The 14,229-nt window shown below is 39.5% G+C and overlaps 1 protein-coding gene across 1 annotated transcript in view; it reads right to left on the reverse strand.

Moving 5' to 3' along the window:
- Nucleotides 1-14,229, reverse strand: part of HDC (histidine decarboxylase) — a 908,850-nt gene that overhangs the window by 382,482 nt on the left and 512,139 nt on the right. Inside the window, exon 8 of the mRNA XM_044076311.1 lies at nucleotides 10,321-10,419. Coding sequence (XP_043932246.1) covers nucleotides 10,321-10,419 — 99 coding nt within the window. The remainder of the gene's footprint in view (nucleotides 1-10,320; nucleotides 10,420-14,229) is intronic.

Consider the following 14,229-nt stretch of genomic DNA (forward strand, 5'->3'; position numbering starts at 1 on the left):
AACTGTGTGGGGTTTTTTGCATAATTTATTTGCATTTTGATATAGCAGGACTTTTTATCTTTGATAACTTGTTTTTTTGGCAAGGTTTCTTGGCTGTTTGTATTTAAGATGTCTGGTTGTTTAGTTTGGAGGTATGTTTTCCAGGTTTTATTTCTTTGTAGCATAATCTTTTTGGTGTCTTTGGTAAGCCACGGGGTGGTCTTAGTTTTTACTCTTTTTGTTCTTACTGGAACTAGGGAGTTAAGGACATTTAAGAAAGTTGAATTGAAAAAGTCAATGTCTGAGTCTAATGGAAGAGTTTTCAGGGGGTTCCAATTGGTATTCCTAAATGAATCAGAGAAAGTAGTAGGGTTAATGTTAGAGAGGTTCCAAGTGTGGATGAACTGGTGGGAGTGTGGGGAGGTGAGGGAAGCTCGATGGATGAAGGCAGGGAGGAGATCTCCTAATGGGTCTATTACGACACCAGATTGTATGACTTTATTGGGATGAGATACTAGGATCCAGTCTAGTATGGAGCCTGGGGAGTTGGTTTTGTTAGGTCTAGTGATGGTGTTAGTAAGTTGAGTGTAGTTAAATAGATTGATTGACATGGTAGGGTTAGAGTTGTTGATTTTTTTCCAGTCTATATTTACATGACCCAGTATGTAAGTTTCCAGTTTAATATTTGAGGAGGCCCAGGAGAGGATGTCTTCCAGTGTGTTCGTGTGGTTACCTACAGGAATATAGAAGTAAATGAAGCAGATGCGTTTATGATTGTTAATTTTTAGAATGCCTGCTACAAGTTCAGCATTATTGAAAGAAGGGATGGGATTAGGATATGGAGTAAAGGACAGCTGGTTGGAGTAGATTAGTGCTACACCACCACCTTGAGTTCTTAGGTGGTCAGATCGAAGTGACTGAAATCTGCGGGGAAGGAATTCAGAGTCACTTATGTGAGGTTTTAGCCAGATTTCAGAGATGGCTACAATGTCAGGTGAGTTGTGAGTGAGCCAGGCATGAAAGTGGGTTGTTTTAGTTTTTTAGGTTTTGGGCGTTGATGGTGAGGAATTTGAGGTATTTATTGGTGGAATTATTGTGGGAGCTAGTGTGGTTAGTAGGAGAGAAGTTTGGTCCAGGATTAGGGTGAATGTCACCAGCTAAGCAGAGGTAAGTGAGATAAGGAATAAATTGTTTTGGTTTGTGCTTAATTAGAAGTGTCTGGTAATGAAAAGGTTTGGGTTTGTAATATTTAGTAGTGATTGGGAGAAGTTTAACTTTGAAGAGTAGGGAAGGGTGGGAGGGAACTAAAGAGGATGAGATGTTGTGGAAGTGTGTTGTGTGGGGGAGGTGGGGAGGAAGAGGTGGACGCTGTAGATGAAAGTGAGTTTAGGAAGTGGCATGGTATAGAGGAAGTAGAAGAAGGATGAGGATGGATGTGGAAATAAAGGTTTTAGGAGTAAGAGAGAGCATGATAGGTGGGGCCTGTTGGATGTAATAGAGAGAAGGTTAAGGGACTTAGGAGGGAAGGGGTGTGGTAGTGAGAGGCAGGTGGGGTGGAGGGAAAGTGTTGAGGATTGGTTGGTGGTGAAAGGGAGGGATGTTAGGAGGAGAATAAATGTAGGAGCACTGGGGGTGAGTGAGATTTGGGGTAGGGTAGGGGAGCAGAGTGAGCCCGCAGGACGAACAGAGCAAGATAGAGCAGCAGGGAGAGAGACCAGCTGAAAAAGTATCAGCCACTGCTGTTCAGGTTGAGGTAAGTAGGTTGTACAAAGAAGAACTTTAAGAAAGAATAGAGTTACAGTATGTAAGAAATGTAAGGGGAGTTTTATTCCTAAGTTTGTTTAATGTAGGGAGGGGGTGGTTCCTAACAGATTTGGAGAGTATGGAGTTGAATTTGAGAAAGTTTGATAGTTTGTAGGCAAGTGGAGATGATATTGGGTGTAAGGGATTTAAAATTATATGGGCTATGAGCTGGTAGATGCTGCCACTAGTGGAAATAGGGAAACTAGTAGGTGGGAAAAATGGCCAAGTCTCTTAATGTTTATACTAGATGGAGTTCAGAGACACAAAATCAAATAATACGGGGGGAGAGGGTGCTTAATGGTCTGCGGTAGGCTTCTGATTCACACACATGGAAGGGCAGTCTAACAAATAGACGTAGTCTTAGGAAATTGAATCTAGGGTAAGGTAACATACATTCACAGATTTAGAAGTATGGGAGTCCTCACAGAAGTTCCTTTTTGTTTTATGTGGCCCAGGCTAGTAGCCAGAAAATCCAGGAAAAAAACATCAGAGGATTTGCAGGAGGAAGTCTAGATATTCTACAGGCTGGGAGAGACCTTCAGGAGTGGAGTACTGTAAAAGAGAGGACAGACATACTAGTTTAGGTATTTAATAGGTGAAAGATACAGGTAGAGAAGAAGGAGATAGAGGAAGAAAAGGAGTAATACTCAGTAGATGAGATTATTAAGTAAGATATAGTAAGTAGAATGATGTGGGGAATAGATTTGGAAGGGAGTATATAATGAGGAAGAGGTAGAGTAAGAGGAAGAATGGAGACAACAGCAAGGTACAGCTATAGGATAGTACTGGAGACAGCAAAGTAAGATACAGTTTACCAAGTCTTAAGTTACACTGCTAATAATTCACACAAGCCCTAGTCAAATGCAATAACCCAGCTCGTTTGTAGAGTAGGGGGTTTGATATTAGTAGAAACTTGAGAACAGTACTAGTTCAGGCAGACAATACAACTAAAATGCATAGTATATAACTGTAAACTGTAAAGAAGTCTAGGCACAGCTAAATATTTGCAAAAATATAAGCACAGCTTTTCAGGTAACCCAATTAAGACCATGTAGAGATTAAAAACAAAAACAACAGAAATACCAGGCAGTTATCTGTGGCCCTTTAGTTAGTGTACTCACACATATAACAATATAAGGTCCTTTAGTAAATCTAGAGCAAAAATGCTGATTCCATGTGTGTCTCACTATGTGGATACAAGAGAAAATAGGCTCGAGATATATAGCTATTAACGCCTAAAGATTGGCAGGTTTAATGAGTTGACTACTGAAACAGCGTTAAGCACGCAGTAGTAGACATCACTCAGCATCGATCAAATTGACTGATCCCATGAGAAAACATAAAGCAGGGTTTGGCTAAGTCTTTATCAACACCTACTGCATGGCGTTCATAAAAAAATAAAGCAGGCTATGATTTAGATTCAGTCCACGCCTTTTGGATAGTGCACATTAGTGAGGCAGGAGTTGCAACTGCTTTAATCGCAGAGATGGGAAGGTCGCTCAGCAGACACCTTCATATTACAAAAAATAAAAGCTGGCATAGGTCTATGTTTTAACGTCTGCTGGATGGCGTACTTAGAGAGGCGGGTGTTGAAACTGCGTTAAATGCAGAGAGGAGAAAGCCACTCAGCACTCACTGGGTACTTAGAAACAAGATAAATGAGGAGCTAGATAAATGAGATAATTTGAGAGTGAATAGGATGCAATATTTACAAAAAAATAGATGGCAAATGTAGGAGGGAATAGGATGCAATCCTTACTAACAAAGCAAATGGTAAATATGACAGGGAGTAAGATGTAACCCTTACTAACAGGTAACGGAAAGTATGTAATCCTTACTAACAGGTAACAGGGAATAGGATGTAATCCTTACTAACAGGTTAACAGGGAAGCGGATGTAATCCTTACTAACAGGTAACAGAGAGTAGGATATAATCCTTACTAACAGGTAACAGGGAAAAGATGTAATCCTTACTAACAGGTAACAGGGAAAAGATGTAATCCTTACTATCAGGTAACAGGGAAAGGATATAATCCTTACTAACAGGTAATGGAGAATAGGATGTAATCCTTACTAACAGGTAATGGGGAATAGGATGTAATCCATACCAACAAGTAACAGGGAATAGGATGTAATCCTTACTAACAGGTAACAGGGAAAGGATCTAATCCTTACTAACAGATAACAGGGGAAAGGATGTAATCCTTACTAAGAGGTAACAGGGAATAGGATGTAATCCTTACTAACAGGTAACGGGGAAAGGATATAATCCTTACTAACAGGTAATGGGGAATAGGATGTAATCCTTACTAACAGGTAACAGGGAACAGATGTAATCCTTACTAACAGGTAACGTGGAAAGGATGTAATCCTTACTAACAGGTAACAGGGAAAGAATCTAATCCTTACTAACAGATAACAGGGGAAAGGATGTAATCCTTACTAAGAGGTAAAAGGGAATAGGATGTAATCCTTACTAACAGGTAATGGGGAAAGGATATAATCCTTACTAACAGGTAATGAGGAATAGGATGTAATCCTTACTAACAGGTAACAGAGAACAGATGTAATCCTTACTAACAGGTAACATGGAAAGGATGTAATCCTTACTAACAGATAGGAGGAAATAGGATGTAATCCTTACTAACAGGTAAAAGGTAAAGGATGTAATCCTTACTAACAAGTAACAGGGAAAGGATCTAATCCTTACTAACAGGCAACAGGGAATAGGCTGTAATCCTTACTAACAGGTAGGAGGGAAAAGGATGTAATCCTTACTAACAGGTAGCAGGGAATAGGATGTAATTGTTACTAACAGGTAACTGGGAAAGGATGTAATTCTTACGAACAGGTAACAGGGAAAGGATGTAATCCTTACTAACAAAACATGGGAAATATAACTGCTTGTGCTTCTGAACCCAGTCGGCTACCCAGTAACATGGTTCTGTTTCTGCTCCCCCCTTTTGGTCACCTCTTTGAAAGGTTTGCTAGACTAGAAGAATACTGCAAGTTACAGAATCAAAAACAGCTAATCCTGCCTTAAAAATCCTACCTGGCAAGGTTCTGTCTGCAAAATCATTAATAGGTTCATAGATTCATAGTTAGGTACTAGGCTTTCTGAAGGCATTTGTAAGCCTAGTCAGAATGTGTTGGCTTTTGCCACCCCCTTAGATTAGTTCCCTGTGCCTCTGTCCAGCAGAACCACTGAAGTGATCCCCGGGGTAAACTTTCTGTTTCCCATCCACTCGTCAAGGTTTCTCTTGAAGAGTGTTAGTGAGGAGCTCTGCCTAACGTAGACTGGAATATTGTTCCAAAGCATGGGAAGTCTCTGGGACAGGAATCTATCCTTCCAGCACATCCTATTTATTGTTGTGGTGAGGTTTAGATCCCTAGAGCATGTGGCTCGAGAGGATATGGTTTTCTTTAGGTGGAGCATGTCCATCAATTCTGGGTTGGACATGGCCTTGTATGTCAGGCAGAGATCCCCTCTGAGTAGGTGGTATGCAACCAAGTACAGCTGGAGTTTCTTCAGTCGAGCTGCATAGGGCATCTGTTTGAGGTCAGTGATTCTCTTGGTGAGGTACTTATGTGGTCTTTCCAGCTGTTGCAGGTGTCTTGTACGGTACATCCCAAATGGGGAGTTGCACTCTATGATGGGTCTGATGAGTGATGAGTAGAGGGGCAATGACCTCTTTTGATCTGGATGCAAACCCTTTTGTGATTAGGTGGGCCACATAGAAGGATTTTATAACCACTTTGGCAATGTGATTATCAAAGGAGAGATTACTATCTACTTGGGTCCCCAGATCCCTTATTATGTCTTCCATATTTAGGGGACTACCACCTATGTGGTAGTTTGTGGGTACTTTGTTTTTTCCAAAGGAGATGACTATGCACTTTTTGGCATTTAGCTTGAGGCCATGATTATGACACCAGATATCCATCTCAGTGAGACCCTTTTGGAGGATGTCTGTGTCAACCGGAGAGTCAATTATAGCCCCTACTTTGCAGTTGTCTGCGAACTTGGTCAGCCATAGTCCTCCTGTGCTTGCCTGTACCTCTGAGAAGTATATGCTGAACAGGAGGGGGTCCTAGGACTGAGCCCTGGGAAATGCCACTTGTAACCAGTTTAGAGTCGGACCTAGCTCCTGCAACTCTCACCATGTGGGTTCTATCCGTGAGCCAGTTGACAATCCATCTTGTGATGTAGGGGTTTATGTTCAGTCTGGTGAGCTTGTCTATAATACCAGAATGGGGAATGGTGTTGAAGGCCTTTGGGAGGTCTAGGTAGGATGTGTGTACCACCTTTCCCTCATCTATAGCTTTGGTAACTGTCTCAAAGACGTCCACCAGGTTTAGGAGGCATGATCTGCCCTTAACAAAGCTGAACTGGGTAGGGTCCAGTGTTTGGAGGTTCCCAATGTCTCTGTTAATGAGTTCCATGATGATGTGCTCCATAGCCTTGCAGATCAAGCTAGTCAGGCTTATAGGGGGATAGTTCCCGGGGTCAGTTGTGGCTTCACCTTTGTGGAGTGGAATAACTGTTGCTGTGTGCCACTCTATGGGTAAGTAGCCTGTGGAGAGGCTGAGTTTGAACAGTGTGTTTCGGTGAGGGGTTAGTTTATCTTTGAGCTCATGTAGGATGCAGTCTGGGACATCATCTGGTCCCATTGATGCTGTGTTTTTGGCTTTGGGGATGGCTTTCTTAACCTGAGCATCTGTGGTTTCAAGGGCTCTACATTCTTTTGGTATAGTTATGGACCCTTTTGGAGGTGAGGGGGTGAAGTTTGCACTGAACGTGTCTGCCAGGATGTTGGCGATATCGGTCAGTTCAGTGTATTTTGTGCCATTCTGCACTAACTCCAAGCAGATCTGAGCATTGCCACTTAGATTCTTGACATAGCTAGAGAATGCCTTGTGGTTATCTTTGGAGTCTTTGGCAATTTTTCTTTCGAAGCTTGCCTTGGATGATTTTATGAGGGATCGTAGTTTCTTGCTGATACTAAGCAGGGATGTCTTCCCTTCTTGGGAATTTACTCTTTTCTGTACTAGTTTCCTCCTTCTATTGTATCGTTTGTTTATGGCAGGGGTCCACCAGACTGGTTTTCTTTTCTTGGAGGAGTGCGTCTTGGTTTTGCTTGGGATAGCATGATCCATGGATTCTTGTAGGTGCCCGTAGAGTGCATTAGTAAAGGATTTTGCAGCTTGGACAGTGTTATCCTTTAGCATGGGGGCTTTGAAACTTTCCACCTTGGTCTTAAGTAATGTGAAGTTTGCTTTTGAAAAGTTTTTCATGGTGGTTTCCTTGTCCGGGGGTGGGGGCAGAATGTGGATATCCAGAGTGATTTGTTTATGGTCAGATCTAACCAGCAAGGGGTTGACCTCCGGTGTGGAACACCGGTCATCCATGTTGGTGATGACCAGGTCCAATATGTTGTCACCTCTGGTGGGAGTGTTGAACAATTGATCCAGGGCAGTTTATGAATTCTAGGAAATGTTGGGCAAGGGAGTTAGTACTTGAGTAGTTCTCCCAGTTAATGTTTGGGTAATTGAAATCACTCAATATTAGGGTGTTTGGTAGGACCTTTATGTTTCCCAGTGTTTCCAGAAATGAGGAATGGGGGTCCTGGGACATGGTGTGTGATCTGTAGTAAGCTACAATTTGAATTGCAGTTTTGCCCATTGTTAGTTGCACGTGGATGATCTCTGAAGCATCGTGCTGTGCCACTAACCTGGAGGTGTGCGTAACCTTGTATTTTGGTCCGGGTAGTGCTGGGGTGCTCTCTGGAGCCTTAAACCAGGTTTCTGTTACTGCACATATATTAATCTTCTCCATACTGAGGAGTGCCTCAAGTGTGTGCATTGTGAGGTTTAGACTTCTGGCATTGAGTAGCATTACCCTCAGTTTTTTGTTACTTGTGCTATTTACGGCAGTGGGTTTGTCTTTTGAACCTTGCCTAAAAAAGGCACTATGGAGGTGGCAAGAGCCTTGGCCAGTATTTGAAAGCCTAAAGGTGACAGGTGCAAGTCATCTCTAGCGAAGCAGCATGGCTTGTCGAGCATGTCAGCCCAGGCAGACAGACACTGGATCCCCTTTGAATGACACCAGAAACTTAGCCAATGGTTGAAATTGATAATTTTTTTCTTTATACCGTGTTATCATTCTTGGTGATGGTAGGATGCTACTCAGGGTCAGGGTCATACCAGCCTGGGCTACATGATCAGAGAGCTCTTTCATGTCTCTTTTCATATAGTCCAGGGAGGTATGGCTCAGGTCATTCAGAATAACATGGACAACTGCCTACCTTGACCTGGCCAAGGCATTTGACACAATACCCCACTTAGGCATTGGTGAGAAACTCAGAAGGTTAGGTACACACCTGTATGTCTCCCAGTGGATAGCCACCTGGCTCACAGACAGGACCAGGAAGTTAGAATTGGGGAGCCCACCTCTACAAAGAGGCCAATCACAAGTGGAGTCCCTCAGGGATCAGTCCTTGGACCGCTCCTTTTTGGCATTTACTTCTCAGAAGTCAAGGTCAATGTCAGTGGTCTCTAGCTGACTAAATTTGCAGATGATTTCAAATTAGGAGCGGTCATTGAATCTCTCACTGACACAAATGTTCTCTAGAAGGAGCTGACACAGACAAATAACTGGTGTCAGAGCCATGGACTAAAACTAAATGCCAAGAAATGCATAATAGTATCCTTTTGGAAGTCATCCATCCTTGGTAACTATCATATTGACAACACACCCCTTAGAGCTGACCCAATAGTCAGGGACTTAGGGGCACACATAGATAGTAATTTAGCCTTTGATCATCGCGTCTACAGTGGTGAGGAAATCATTCTGTGTTGCGCAACTTATAAACTAGGGTATGGCATTTAAGTCCAAGGAAGTCATTGTTCCACTGTATTCGGCATTCATCAGATCTATCATTGAGTACAATGCACCCTTTGCTATGTAGCTAACCTGGCATATCCAACAACTGGAACGTCCACAGAAGTTCCTCACTAAAACAATACAGGGAGTAAGTAATATGTCCTATGCAGACCGCCTCAAGGCCCTATCCCTGTATTCTATCCCCTACAGGCTTTTGAGGGGGAGATCTATGCTTGGCATACAGGGCATTATCAGACCCCACTCTGATGGACCTCCTGCATATCCCCAAAACAAATAGTACCAGAATTACCCATTCTAAAGACTTAAACCTTTCCTGTGATATAAATAGGACCTGTTGGAGAGATAAGTATGTATCACAGAGACTACCCCGTCTGAGCCTCCCCATCCATGTGAAGCAGAGTTCCTCCCTAACCCAATTCAAGTGCAACTTGGACAATTGGATGGGAAACCAGAAATTCATCTCTGGTTTGGCACCTACGTCTCTAATGCAAACAGGTAACCTGTAAATGGTTCATCTTTATACCATGTTATAAAGAAAAAATTATCCAGTGTCTGTCCGCCTGGGATGACATGCTCGACAAGCCACGCTGCTTCGCTAGAGATGGCTTGCACCTGTCACCCTTAGGTCCATGCTTACACTTATCAAGTATATCAGAACTTGACAGAGATTTGGGATGCATGGCTAGGCTTAAAAAGGCCCTTGTGGTCATTAGTCTAATAAACACTTATGAACCTATGAACCTATTTGTTCTGTCAGTAAGGCTTATGCAATTTCATTTCGATAACTGGGCGTGCAGTCTGCTGCAAAATAGAGTATGAGAATTCCCCAGAGCAATTTTACACAATGCAGAATTTTCATAAGTTAAGTGAGGGGTAGTAGTTATATTAAAAGTGGTTATTTATTTATATATTTATTTATTGGCATTTATTTACTGGGAAATTCTGAACGAGTGAAGTGTGCCTATTTTCAGAGGAGGCCCTGGGAGAAAAGCTCCAGTTACATGCAATAAAGATTCAAACAAGCTCAAGTTGCATACTGTATAGATTTCTGCAAATAGAAATACTTTCTTACAGATACAAAGACAATCTTAACAGTATTACAACATGTATACAGAAGCAGACTTAAGACACTGAACTGAAATTCACTTCTGTGTTATATAATTGGCAAGATGAACCATTTTTTTTTGAGTCATCAGAGGATCTCAGACTGCTGACAACCAATAATGATTCATAATTTGTAACAGCCTTACAATAACTAATTATGCTGTCTTGCCAAATGGCTTACAGTGCCTTCATTATAAGTATTATTTGTTACTTTTAAAATATATGCCTTCTACTTCATTTTCCAACCATCAATAGATAATTTTCTATCTTAACTTATGCACTACTCTTTGTTATAGAATTCCATACACTTTTATTATTGGTATACATTTCAGCAATGTTATAGGTACAGAGCATTCAAAGTTCCTGTTAACAGTATTATGTTTGCTAAAAAGATGGAGGAAAAAGTTAAAAAAAAGGAAGTTGGTGTACAAATCTATTTTATGGCATGTTAAAAAGGTCCCTCTGAATTTTTATTTTGACTTAGTTTTGACATTCTTAAGCAATATCAGACTAAAATTTGCATGACTTACATGTCTAACATGTTCTTGCAGTTGCCTGATTCCAAAGGAACGCAATACAAACCAAAGCTTCAGAGACCGAAACCTCCGGCTTAGAGGTATCTGCCAATGCTAAAATATTTTAACAAAATATTAGTACAGTTACAGACAAGGACAGTATTTTAGCACATTGTCACAACTTATAAAGTTACAATGCTAACCAAGTTTTAAATGGTCTGCCATCCAGTAATTCCTGAATTTCATTTATAACTTATGAGGCAGTGAATATTTTTCATTTATATGATAGCTTGCAACAATAAAAATGCCAACACTTTTTCAGAAACTATTTAATCACCCATTTCTTAAAAAATTAAAATATAGTTCAAAACATTTTTGCACTTTTGTATACATAACTATTACCTGAATTAAATCATCTTCTTTTTAACAGCATTTCTATGACAATATTTTTATTATATAGAATTGGATTGTTTTGAAAGAAAATTATTATGAAGAAGAAATAAAACTGCAGAATTGTAAGCCCTGACCAGTAAACATCTTAAAAGTTAAATCTGTATATTGATGATTTACTCCAATATTAAGAAAGATAACACCACCAGCAGCACACAAAATACAGTAGGCATCCCAATGGTATAAAGGGGGTGCATCCATCCATACTGGCAGTGATCCAGGTCGGATGAGTTCATGTGCCATACAGCAGTCTGGTGGGGATGAAGAACTCAAAAGCTTTCTTGATGGTGAATTGGTGATCAGTAATGGTCATCGCAGTGGTCACTTTTTATTATTTAATCAATGAATTTTTAAATACGTATTTAATACAAATAACTGGAACAACAAAGAAATACACTCAACAGAATGAATATATTTGTTTTAATCTGATTAGTACTCTATCTTATACAAGTGGTCAAGTTTAATTTTTGAGTACTCACACACTGCCCACATGATGGTCATGCTTGTACCAGTATGGAAATATACAGAGGCAGATCACTTTAAAATCATTATTGTATGCAGCAGTGTTAACATCCATTTCCCAGCCCTTTTCTTCAGTCCGAGGTTCCTTCTTGGTACCACATGGTTCTGTCTGTGTTTTCTTTCCTTACTGGACATCATGCCATGCTTACTTTGTAAATAATGTATGCTTGTTAACACATATTATGGAACTTATTTTCTCTACGGGTCTCCTTTGAAATTTGAAATACAATATTGTTTTGTATTCTGAATAATTTATCCTGTAAATTCTTTAAGATATACTTGTTTTACTTTGTAAAAAATGCTGTACTTCTTAACTTGTACTTGGAGCTTTTCTCCCTGGGTCTCTGCTGAAAATGGGCTACTAGCCCAGTCAGACCTCCCTGGTAAACAAAGGTCAAATAAATAAATAAAATATACCTCTGTCTGGGAGAAGATAGACACATACTTTAAGGTTACATCAAATGTATTAAGGCTTACAAGGTATCTAGTCTAAGGTGTACTCTCCAGTATATTTAACATAAAACAAATAAACAGAACCCTCTTTCATAGTCTGCAGTAAATCAAGGAAATAGTAAAAATATCTTAACAAGTCAAGAATAACGTAAGTCATCATTCCTTCATGAAAAAATATTTTCTGTGTATCAATAAAATCTATATAGCAAACTGCCTTCACTTTATTCACATTTGTCTCAAACTCTATGCACTGCAAGACTGCTGAAACAGACTTGTAACCTATTTGTCACAGTAAATTACTGCAGTAAAGCAAACCATTGTCTTACTTTTGTGCTTTGTCTGTTAAGGGGTTATGATCATGAAGCCATCAAGGTTGAAAATTTATATTGTAATTCAACAGCCATTAATAAATTCAGAACATTTAATTATAATTGATTTATAGTAGAATACAGCATTATTAACGACAATTAGCAAGCTACTGAAACATTACATAGTTCATTAAAATCATGCCTTCTTTTAAAACTCATTCCTGTCCTGTAATTACAGTTCCCTCTTGAATGAATTAAAATCCTTACCACAATCTTATCTAATGCTGGATTTTTCAGAAGGCATGTAACACATTTTACTGCACACAACACTGATTACAGTGGCAAGGCAAGTAAAAGGATGAGTCCAAGGCACAGATTTATTTATTTTCTTTCTTCAGAGAAGTAGCTTTACCATGCACTGAATGAGTATTAAATTATTTTACTGGAATGTCAGTCAGCTTGAGCATAATAGCAATATGGAATTTTAAAAAGTTGATGCAATGTATCACTTATTTGTAAATTTAACTGCCACAGAAATGCATTTACCTCGTCTCTTCTTTCCCCTGTATCATTTGTAACTCTAGTTACATTGTCTGGCACCCCTTCAGCTCTACATAGAAGAGGAAAAATAGAAAAAAAAATGTCCTCTGTGCTGAGATTGTAGCAATCTGCTTGCTACAAATGTAACAAGTGCTGGTCACAATTATACTTTCACACAAAAACTACTTTATAGCTTCAGCCATGTCTGCAAATACAGTATCTGAAAAAAAAAAACAAGTAATCTCTGTGGTATCCCCAAAGTCTCAAACAACCCACTAAACCAGTGTAGTGGGTCCAATTACAAAACAGTGTAAGAAACTTCTCAGTGTATATTAATAAGTTCAGATAATGGCTGTAGAAGTAGCGAACTTAAACTCATCCTAAGTCAAAAAATAATAAAAAGTATAATATAGCAATAACCCACGCCTGGGTGTGGGTAATGCTGGATTTACCCACGGTTGGTGTGGTTTGGTCACGAGGGCAAAGCCCGAGTGGCCAAACAAAGACAACCGTGGATAAATCCAGCATTACCCACAGCCAGAAGTGGGTTATTGCTATTATACAATGACATTATTTAAGAAAAAAAATAATTACTTTTCTTAAATAATGGCATTGTATAATGCCTCCTTGCTGCCCTTCTGCAGCTGTCTGGTATTCTGCGACAGTTCTGATGTACTGCGCATGCGTATGCTTACGCAGTACATCAGTGCTGTGGGTGGAAGCAACGGAGAAAGCAAGATCTCCGTTGCTTTTTACAAACTGTCTTGCTATGTTAAAGGAGTTTAACATAGCAAGACAGCTTTAAAAAAATCAACGGAGAATCTCCATTGCTTTTTTTAAAGCTGTCTCGCTATGTTAAACCCATTTAACATAGCGAGACAGTTTTGAAACAAACAGCGGAGAAAGCCAGATCTCCGTTGCTTTTTACACACTGTCTTGCTATGTTAAAGGAGTTTAACATAGCGAGACACCTTTAAAAAAAGCAACAGAGATAGGAAGATCTCTGTTACTTTTTTTAAAACTGTCTTGCTATGTTAAACTTGTTTAACATAGAGAGACAGTGTAAAAAAAAGTTATACTAATGGAAAAAGTCCGTGCGACCGGACCTTTTTCCATTACTATAACTCTGATTTACAATGCGCACGCTGACCAATCAGCGTGCATGTTTTTGAATATTAATGGGGGGGGTCATTGTATAATTTGAAATATTATACAGAATTACTAAGTATTCAAAAGTAATTCAAGCAGGGCAGACAGTCTGTTTCCAGTTGAAAATCCTTTACTAAGCACACAGACAAGCTATCCAAGTAAAACAAAAATAACAGAATAATAGATTCATCACAAAATTTCTAACTATATATATATATATATATATATATATATATATATATATATATATATATATATACTTTTTATCAGGTATGGGAGTGGTTTATTGTGCTGTAAAACAGAGTGCATTGTATACATGTTAACAAATTCACATCCCTTCTCCCATCAGTGTGACATTCAACCTGGTCCTGCCCTGCTTAGTAGCTGTCATAATAATAATATACCCCTTATGTACTTTAAATAAAATGAATAATTATGTGGTACTTGTTATTAACCAGATTATTAAGTCTGTGATTTTATCCAAGACAATATTCTACATAGT

This window comes from Protopterus annectens, chromosome 7.part0 (genome assembly GCF_019279795.1).
Source record: "Protopterus annectens isolate FY-2018-M chromosome 7.part0, PAN1.0, whole genome shotgun sequence".
Classification (NCBI taxonomy): Eukaryota; Metazoa; Chordata; order Ceratodontiformes; family Protopteridae; genus Protopterus; species Protopterus annectens.